The sequence below is a fragment of the Myotis brandtii genome, unplaced genomic scaffold, assembly GCF_000412655.1.
Source record: "Myotis brandtii unplaced genomic scaffold, ASM41265v1 scaffold1720, whole genome shotgun sequence".
NCBI classification, from domain to species: domain Eukaryota; kingdom Metazoa; phylum Chordata; class Mammalia; order Chiroptera; family Vespertilionidae; genus Myotis; species Myotis brandtii.
In genome coordinates, this window is record NW_005356342.1 from 20,647 (window position 1) to 31,148 (window position 10,502).

A 10,502-nucleotide genomic window follows, 5' to 3' on the forward strand; every position below is an offset into this window, starting at 1 on the left:
GTGCAGGAGGCAGCTGATCAATGATTCTCTCTCTCCATTGATGTTATGTTTTTATTCTCCCTTTCTCTTCCTCTCTGATATCAATGAAAAAATATTTTTTTAAAAAAAGAAATACAAATTGGTAGTAACAAAATAGTCCTGGGGGTGTAAAGTACAGCTCATGGAATATAGTCAATAATCTATAATAATAAAAGCATAATATGCTAATTAGACCGGACAGCCGAACGACCTTCCGGACATCCTTCCAGATGACCTTCCGGATGAAGCCGCAGCTGCGAGGGCCGAGCCCCTTGCACAAATTTTGTGCATCAGGCCTCTGGTATTGTCATAACTAGAGGGATGGTGCCAGGTGGGGACTATACTTATCAAGGTGATGACTTCCCAGGTTAGAAAAATGTCTAATCACAGGGTTGAGCACCCAAAACTCATAGAATATTGTACATCGACTGTCATTTGAAGAAACAGGCATCCACAAACAGGACTTTTCCTCACGGTGCCAAAGTGCTACCTGCAGATCATTTATTCGTCGTAAAGAGAAAAATGTCCCTTTTCAATGTCCCTTCTCTGGCAACCACCCCCTCTACCGAGCGTGCAAACGCCGTACCCCCCGGACACGATCTACCCCCAGAAATAAAATAGGACGAACACGGCTCCTCTGAATCTCCTTGCCACACCGGTTTGACCCAAATCTCGTCCATCTAAGCCGGTCTAGACATCGCTTCCTGGTTACAGGAAACATCGGAAAAGAGGAAGGAGCGAAACGATGCCAGGAGGAACCCCTCTAACCAATCCCGGGTGAGGGCTATTCTAGCCGAGAACAATGAATGGACAGGGTGGCGCTGATCACACGGAGGCATCTCCAAAAGAGGCAACCAGACGCTATTCCGTCTCCGAAGGGACGCAGCCAGAGCAGGCAGCACCACCTAGCTACAGAGCATTTCATAGACACTGTTCGACGTGAAGGAGGAGGTCAATGAGCTGGAATTAACGGTGTGTCGTTCGTGCCCGGGTCGCCCTCTCCAGGCTGAATCTCGGGTCACTTGAGCACCTGAATTCCATCCTCGCCCCTGTTCCCACCCCCAGAAGGTGAGGACGACAGACGCTGCCGGGAGCGAGGTCCCGCCAGACAGCACAGAACTGCGGTGAGAAGCTGAGCCGTCAAGCCCAGCCCAGCCTAGAGCACCTCGTCAAACCACATGAGAATAAGTGATGGTCGTCTTTAAGACCCATAAATCAATAATTAAAAAATAAGGTGCCCTAACCGGTTTGGCTCAGCGGATAGAGCGTCGGCCTGCGGACTCAAGGGTCCCAGGTTCGATTCCGGTCAAGGGCGTGTACCTTGGTGGCGGGCACATCCCCAGTGGGGTGTGTGCAGGAGGCAGCTGATCGATGTTTCTCTATCATCGAAGTTTCTAACTCTCTATCCCTCTCCCTTCCTCTCTGTAAAAAAATAAATAATATATTAAAAAAAAATAAGGTATGTTTGCCCCATAAATAAATAAATAAATCAGCCCTGGTTCGTGTGGCTCAGTGATTAGAGCGTTGGCCTGCGGACTGAAGGACCGCAGGTTCAAATCCAGTCAAGGGCATGTACTCAGTTGTAAGCTAGATTTCTGTTACCTGCCCCTCCCCTCCTCCCACCCAGCAAGAGGCAACCAATCTATGTCTCTCACAACTTGTGCTCTCTCTCTCTCTCTCCCCTAAATCCCTCCCTTCTCTCTTAAAAAAAAAAGCAATGGAAAAATATCCTCAGGTGAGGATTAACAACAACAACAACAAAAGTCAAACCTGGCCCTAACCTATTTGGCTCAGTGGATAGAGCGTTGGCCCACGGACCGAAGAGTCTCGGGTTCAATTCCTGGTCAAGGGCACGAACCTCGGTTGCGGGTTTGCTCCCTGGCCCCAGTGGGGGCACAGGCGGGAGGCAACCAATCCATGTGTCTCTTTCACGTGGATGTTTCTTTCTCCCTCTCTCTCTCCCCTCCTCCTCCCTCCCTCCCTCCCTCCCACTCCGTCTGAAAATCAATGGGAAAAATATCCTCGGGGTGAGGCTTTTCAAAATAAATAAATAAAAGAGACTCCGGAGATCTATCCACCGAACACACAAGCGGAACATGGATCCTAATTTACACCAAAGAAATCGTAAAAAGAAAGGCGTTATGAGACAGGCGGGGACGTTGAACGCTTGCTAGATATTAAATGATATTAAGCAACTATTCTTAATTGTTTGGGCGCGATTACGGCGCTTGTGACGGCCGCGTTAAGTAACAAAACGGGCATTCCCCGGGGAGCCGCTGACATGTTGGTGGGTAAGATGATTTCAGGCTCGAGGCTGGCTTTAAAATAACGTGGCGAAGTGTAGAAGGAAGGAATGGCAGTGTGGCTTAAAAAAAGGACTCACCATATGTTGATCATTGTTGCAACTCAGTGAAGGATATGTGGTGGCATTTCTCTATACTATTCTTTCTATGTTTTCATAATGAAGTACATTCCTAAAAGTCAGCGTCGTAAATAAAATAGTAGGAGAACTAGGCTAGACAAAAAGAGACATTGACCAAATACTATGTGTGAACTTTGGTTTAAATTCTGGTTGTGGAAGAAAGCTATAAAAGGCTTTTTTTTTTTTTAAGAACTCTCTCTTTTTAAAAATGGATTTTAGAGAAAGAGGAAGGCGGGGGGGGGAGAGAGAGAGAAACATCGATGTGAGAGAGAAACCTCAATCAGCTGCCTCCCGTACACGGCCCAATGGGAGATTGAACCAGAAACCTAGGTGCGTGCCCTGACCAGAATCGAACCCGCAACTTTTTGGTATATGGGACGACACTCCAACTAACTCAGCCACCCGGCCAGGGCGAAAAGGCATTCTTGAAACCACTGGGACAGTTTGAAAACGGAATCCATTATGTGATGGAATGACTGTAAACTTCCTAGGTGTGGTCATGGAGTTCTAGTTATACAGCAGCATGTCCTTACTCTTAGAGACACAAGCTAAAATGTCTCGAGATACACCATCATGATGCCTGCAACTTACTTCAAATGGTAAATTTTTTAAAAAAATGTGTGTGTGTGTGTGTAGCAGAAGGTGGGGGGGGGGTGGAGGGAGAGAGAGAGGAACAAGAACACTTATTCTGGGGGGAAGTCTTTCCTTCCTAGATTTCCATTTCTGCAACTACTAACTAGGAGGCTGAGCTAGGTGACCTCGGCCTTGCTTCTCCCACGGCTCTGCGCTTCCTGCACACAGTTCTGAGCTCCACCTTTGGAGCAAGAGAGAAACCAAGTACAGAAAGTTCATGCCCGCGAGCGAGGCGCTCTGGTGCCCGGCTCTCCCAGGCTTCCCTGTTTGGAAAAGGCTGGAGACAGTGACGTGGATACGAAGCTCCACATCGCCACGAGCGATCATGCCGTCCGTGTGGGGGGAGTGAGAAGGCACCTTGGACTCCACGGGTGTTTCTAGCCAAAGCAGAAGTCCTCTGGCCTGAGAAGCCGAGCGCACTAGCTCAGCCTCCTGAGCGAGCCTCTCCGTGAGCCGCAGGACACTGGCTGCTGGGACGTTTCTTGCTCCCAGCAACCCTAACATCACGAGAGAAAACGGGTGAGGGATTCCAGAGCCTTATTCTCGGGCTCAGCAGGACCGCCCTGTGTGGTTCCAAGTGAAATGAAGAATATTAATCAGAAACTAAAATCAAGGAGGGGAGGGCGGAAGTCAGTTGTGTCAGAGGCCCAAAACCAGGCAAGCGGTCAAAGGTCCTGCCCTTTGTCTTCATCTCTCTGCCTGGAGGGTCTCCTCCCAGGGACTGGGGCAGGGATGAATTGCATCCACCATCCTCCCCAAATGCCTATGTCCTAACTCGGCTTTACCGAGGTCATGACGTTAGAATGGTATCTTTAGGGTGGGTGCTCATCCACTGTGACTCATGTCCTTATAAGAGGAGGGAATGTGCACAGAGACACAAGCAGAAGGAACACACATGGAAGGAACACATATGGAAGACGGCCTCGATCGGCTGCCTCCTGCACACCCCACACTGGGGATCGAGCCCGCAACCCGGGCCTGTGCCCTGACTGGGAATTGAATCGTGACCTCCTGGTTCACTGAGCCACTCCGGCCGGGCTGCTTCGCCTTTTAAATCCACTCTAACTCCCACCATCTCTCAGCCTCCTCTAAGGATTAATTTCCTTTCTGAACTTTCACAGCACGCTGAACCTCTGGTACCCCATAATTTTGACGTTCATAAAGAGGGGACCCATGATGTGTCACATGGTGGAAGGCAGCTGAGGTGAGTCTTAACAGATAAGCGAGTTTACAGGAAAGGATCATCACAGGGGAGCCCACACACCACACTCAATCGGGTACCCTAGTCAGACTCGGGGGGGTGGAGGGGAGGGTCATCTTGATTCCTCTAGCAAGGATGCTCGGGCCCTGGCCGGAGGTGTACAGTGGTTAGAGCATTAGCCCATGCACCCGAGGGTTGAGGGTTCGATTCCTGTTCAAAGGCACATGTACCTGGATTGCAGGTCGATCCCCCGTCCAGGTCAGGGCACATGTAGGAGGCAACCACTGGATGTATCTCTCTCACATCTTTCTCTCTTTTGTTCTCTCTCTCTCTCTCTAACCCCCTTCCACTCTCTCTAAAAAATAAATGGAAAAAAATATCCTTGGGTGAGGATTAACAAAAAATAAAAAGGATGCTCAGTCATCAAGTCCTGTCCATTTTACTTCCTGAGTCTCTCATAAAAAAAAAATAGAACCTCCCCCCCCTTTGCAAACCCAAGTCCGCAGAACCAGCTGAGGCTAATTCTCTATGCCTGTACCCACTGCTCCCCAATCATCAGCTCCCTGTTTTATTTTTTAAAATATATTTTATTGATTTTTTACAGAGAGGAAGGGAGAGGGATAGAGAGTTAGGAACATCGATGAGAGAGAAACATCGACCAGCTGCCTCCTGCACACCCCCTACTGGGGATGTGCCCGCAACCAAGGCACATGCCCTTGACCGGAATCGAACCTGGGACCCTTCAGTCCACAGGCCGACGCTCTATCCACTGAGCCAAACAGGTTAGGGCATCAGCTCCCTGTTTCAGAAAGCGGCTCTTCCTAACGCCTGCACTGGATTCCGTCCCTTTCTCGCCAAAACTCTCCCTGGGCTCCCTCCTACCCACAGAAGAAGGTTTTCATCCCACAGCCTGACACTCCAGGCGCCGATCCCCGCTAACCCCGCCGGCCTCGCCTTACGTCCCATGTTTCACGTTACGGTTCTAACGAACACACCTTCTCCGTCAGGCGGGCCAGGAGCAGGGGGTGATGGGAAGAAACAAACATGGACAAATACTAAGATTTTAGTCATTGAAAATTAAATAAAAACAATGTCGGGAGGTAGCTTATTCTTGTCATTCTGTCTCCTTCCTGGCCATTCCACGGTGGCTTTGGTTCTCCAAAAGTAACCTTCTCTCCCCCCTCCCCCCCTTTATTCCCCTCCTTTCCTCTTCTCCCTCCCTTTCTCTGTAACCCAACTCTGTCCCCTCCACTCAGCTGTTCCAGAATTCTTGGGGCACCGTAGGCAGGAATCACGGACATTCCAAGCGCAATAGGGACTCCCCGGCTTTAGAACAATAGCGATTCAGCACCACGGAGAGCGCCTCGCGGGTCCACCTACGTCCTCCCTGCGTCTTCCTAGCAGCGGTTCTCAACCTGTGGGTCGCCACCCCTTTGGGGGTCGAACGACCCTTTCACACGGGTGGCCTAAGACCATCGGAAAACACATATATCATTACATATTGTCTTTGTGATTCATCACTAGGCTTTCATTATGTTCAATTCGTAACAATGAAAATACATTCTGCATATCAGATATTTACATGACGATTCATAACAGTAGCAACATTAGTTATGAAGTAGCAACGAAAATAATTTTATGGTTGGGGGGTCATCGCCACATGAGGAACTGTATGAAAGGGTCGCGGCATGAGGAAGGTTGAGAACCGCTGTTAGGGTTTCTCTCGCGCGCTGTGAATTCCACCTGGGACAAGGCACCTGCGTCTCTTTCTTCCCTTGAAAAAGTCCCCCTCGCTCCTCCAGCATCACCCGCTTGGATGTCGCCTCCTGTTGGAACCCTGGTCACTCCCGCCGTCCCCACCACCCGGCTGTGTGGGGCGAGTGCATCTCCCCTTTTCCAGCGTGTCCTGAGCGGCCCTTCTCCTGCCCCAACACTTGCACTGCCTTTTCCAGGACTGAATGCCAACTCCACAGGGCTACTCCTGTCTCTCTCTCTCTCTCTCTCTCTCTCTCTCTCTCTCTCTCTCTCTCTCCATCTTGGTTTCCTCATTGGCAACATGAGGTGGTTGGACCAGATCATCTCATTCCCAGATCTAAGATATTGGTACTATTTTCCATCCTTTCCTCTCTTTTTATTTAATTTTAAATATCTATCTATCTATCTATCTATATAGCTAGATAGATATAGATATCTACAGATAGCTATAGATATTTTTTTATTGATTTCAGAGAGGGAGAGATAGAAGCATCAACGATGAGAGAGAATCATTGACTGGCTGCCTCCTGCATGCCCCTACCAGGGATCGAGCCCGCAACCCTGGCATGTGCCCCTGACCAGAATCGAACCCGGGACACGTCAGTCCGAAGGCCGACGCTCCACCCACTGAGCAACACCAGCCAGGCCAGGGCCTTTCCTCTCTTTTTAAAATCACCTTGGTTGTTATGATCTCCTGGGGCAGGAGAGAGCCGTGGTGTGGCTTCCCCGACGGAGCAACTTAGCCTCTGATGGCTTCTGTTGCCTCAACTGGAAAACGGGAATGACAATGACGTCCGCCTTACCAGGCGAAGAAAAAGAGATAACTTAATTTGCATAAAGCGCGTAGAACTTCCCCAAACCATGGCACTCAATAGAGTGTTTCTTATTAGTCTTGCTGCTGTTACTACGACTATTCATGTGTGTAAAAACTCTACCGCGTGTCCAGTAGTTATTGTTATAGATCAGGCACCAGGTTGGCCCTTCGCGCTCATGATCTAGACCAGGAATCGGCAAACTGTGATTTGCCCCACCGTGTGTGTTTGTTCGAGTTGTGAGCTCAGCCTGGTTTTCACACTATTTCATGGCGTGGAGGAAAAAAATATTTCATTCCATTACCATTTATCCGCCCTTTACCCACTCCAACCTCCCTCTACTCCCCCACCCCAGCCCCCTTTCTCTCTGGTAAGCACCATACCATTGTCTGGGGTGGTGAGCACACAATACAATATACAGGTGATGTATTAGATAATTGTACCCCTGAAACCTATATAATTTTATTAGCCAATGCTAATAAATTCAATTTTAAACATTTAAAAAAATATTTTGTGACCCATGAAAATCACAGTAATTTTGAATTTTAGGGTCCATAAGTTAACAGTATTCGTGGAACTGGGCTCTGCCCACTGCCCTGGGTGCTTTGGCACTACAACCCTATGGCCCACAAAGTCTGAAATATCTGCTATCTAAATTTGATGAGGGGAGGATGGGCGTGGGCTGGAAGAGGTTTATGGGGGGAAAGGGAGGACCTATGTAATACTTTCAACAATAACAATAAAAATAAGCCTGGCTGGCGTGGCTCAATGGTTGAGCATCAACCTATGAACCAGGAGGTCAGGGTTCGATTCCAGGTCAGGGCATATGCCCGGGTTGCGGGCTGGATTCCCAGTGGGGGGCGTGCGGGAGGCAGCCGATCCATGATTCTCTCTCATCATTGCTGTTTCTATCTCTCTCTCCCTCTCCCTTCCTCTCTGAAACCAATAAAAATATATATTTTAAATAAACAAACAAATAAATAAAAGGTTTGCCGACCCCTGGCCAAGATTTGTTCTCTCAACAGCTCCGCAAAGGAAGGCTGTAGCACACACAAAGGAAGTGTTGGGATTTGAACCCTAGTCTCTCCGGGTTCACAGGAGCAGGTTCCTTCAGCCGCTACCCCCACCACCTTGAATGCACACGATGGGTACCTTGTGGTGGGTGCATAGGTCAGACAGAGTCTATGAAATGACCTGGAGAAACCAGGTCAGGAAGTGGAGTTCAATGTCTTTCCAATGACTCTGTTGTTACATCAGAGGCCTGACTCCCAGCCCTGACAGCATCATTGATCCTCAGCTTGACCTTGGGAAGTCCGGTCCTGCTGCACTGGCGTGAGCACAGCTTTTGTGATGAGAAAACCCTCCCTTCTAACCTCAGCCCGGCCACTGACTGATGAAGCTAGGTCTCCTCTGCTATTTCCAACTCTGTGAACCGCAAACAACGGGGTTTTCTCTTGGGCGGATTAAAGAACACCTCCATGCCCCACTTTCTCGCGCTCTCTAGGCCACTATTTTTTTTTTTTCCATCTGAAAAAATGATGAGCCCTTTCGCTCCGACACTCTGGGATGGTGACAGCCCAGGTGTCTTATTTTAGCTCAGTGTCTGGCTCCACATGCTGTGATTCAAGTTTGCACAAAGGTGGCACCCTGGTTTCCCCGGAAAAAGTCTCATCAGTTCACGTTGGAGGCACGCGGGAGGATTCGCCTAGACTAGAGAAAGCTGGGGGAGGAGCAGAAAGGGGATGGGGGAGGCGGTATCCAAAAACCCATCTTGATATGCAGAGGCACCTCGAAACGGGGAGTGGAATGGGGGGCCCCCGGGGACCGAATGGAAATGAGACCAACAACAGGGTTTGCTCGTAAAATATCAACTGGATTAAAAGGACCTGAATGGAGTTTAATGACGTTGAGTTCATTGGAATGGAACTGAAGAGTTGAGTCAGAATGGATTGGGGTTAGGTAGACCAGATGGATGGAGTTAAACATGATAGAGCTGAGTGGACCTGAGTAGACCAAACAGCTGCCATTGGGAAGAGGGGACACCAGGGAGGGCTCTCCTCCAGGCCTCAGCACACTCGAGTCCTCAGGAACCAGCTGATGCCGGAATCTTGGGCAGCTCCCTGCACAATTCCGGGCCTCAGTACCCCCGTTTTTATTAAGCGAGTGCTAATAATAACTCCCGGGCAGAGATGTTATGAGAAGGGCGTGCAATCACTCCTAGCTCGGAAGAGAAAGAACTAGAGACACATATTGAATTCTAGCTAATGACATGCACAGGGAAGTATTTAGGGCAAAGTGTACCGATGCTGCAACTCGCTTTGAAATGCATTTTTTTAAAAAAAGTGAGATAAAGCCCTGTTTGGGTAGCTCAGTTGGTTAGAGCACCGTGCCCGATACACCAAGGTTGCAAGTTCGATACCCGGTCAGGGCACATACAAGAATCAACCAATGCATGCATAAGTGGCACAACAAATCAATCTCTCTCTCTCTCTCTCTTTCTTCCTCTATCTCTCTCTAAAAGCAATAATTTTTAAATTAATAATAATCAGAAGAAGAAGATGGAGGAGGAGGAGGAGAAAGGTTGATGGATGGGTAGAAATATACTAGTAGATAGCTGGACAGATTCAGGACAAATGAAATCTAATCATAGGGTAATAATTGACTTTAAGTGGTGGCTCCAACATTTTTTGCCTTTTCTATTTGAAAAATTTTCGGAGAAAATGTTGCACAGGAAATAAAGAGCCTTGTAATCTGTGACTTGCTGAAATCTCAGGAGTAGCTGAAGGCCCAGCTCTGCCTCTCCCTGGCTGTGTGGCCCTGAGCAAATGACCTCATCTCTCCGAGTGTTTGTTTTCTCATCTGTGAAATGGGTCTATTAATAGCGTCTACCTCACAGGGTCCCGAGTATCAGAGCCTGGTACCCCCTGAGCACCTCATAAGCATCCGCTAAGTTTCAGCCTCTGTGACATGGGCGCTGCTCTCTCCATCTCCCAGAGGAAAAGTGGGGCTCAGAGAGGTTCTGCAACTCCCCCAGGAACACACAGCAAGGAAGTGGCTTTTTTAGTGCAGGAGTGAACCACCCTAGAACCTAAAAGAGCACCCCTCCCCCCAGCTCCCGTAAGTGCTTTCCTTGGGCTCACCCGATAGGATGAAGAAGATTCCAGAAACGAAGGCCAGAATGGTCCTCTGTGGGCGGATGTGGCCGATGTTGCTGATGACGAAGGCGGTGAACACGAGGAAGAGGCTGACCATGGGGAAGGGGGTGGCTGTGCGCACGGTCTCTGGGGGAGGGGAGAGACAGGGGGTGAAGGGAGCAATTGGGGGGGACACCTCCCCATTCCCCATGACCTCCCGGCTGTCACCATCCCCCGCACCCCTTTGAGTGGCTTCTCTCCTTTCCACAGACTCTTCCCCTTTCTGATAATCCCACTGCTGCCTGGTGGCCTTCATCCAGGCCACACCTCCTTTGGTTTGACCCCACCCCTTTTGCGTTGTCCCCGCCCACCCGCTGTCTAGGCCACGCCCCTTGCCCGCCCCTCCTCCTTTACAGGCACTAAGCCTTCTTTACAGCCTCCACTTCTTTTCTTCCATCCACCCCCCCCCCAACCCCTTCCCTAGTCTTGCCCTTTCTCCCCGGCCTCCCCGGGGCCTCTGCCCCCCT

At 49.6% G+C, this 10,502-nt stretch overlaps 1 protein-coding gene across 1 annotated transcript in view; it reads right to left on the bottom strand.

The window, feature by feature from the left end:
* Nucleotides 1–10,502, bottom strand: part of CACNG7 (calcium channel, voltage-dependent, gamma subunit 7) — a 23,799-nt gene that overhangs the window by 10,735 nt on the left and 2,562 nt on the right. The window contains exon 3 of the mRNA XM_005863126.1: nt 9,982–10,122. Within this exon, the coding sequence (XP_005863188.1) occupies nt 9,982–10,122 (141 nt within the window). The remainder of the gene's footprint in view (nt 1–9,981; nt 10,123–10,502) is intronic.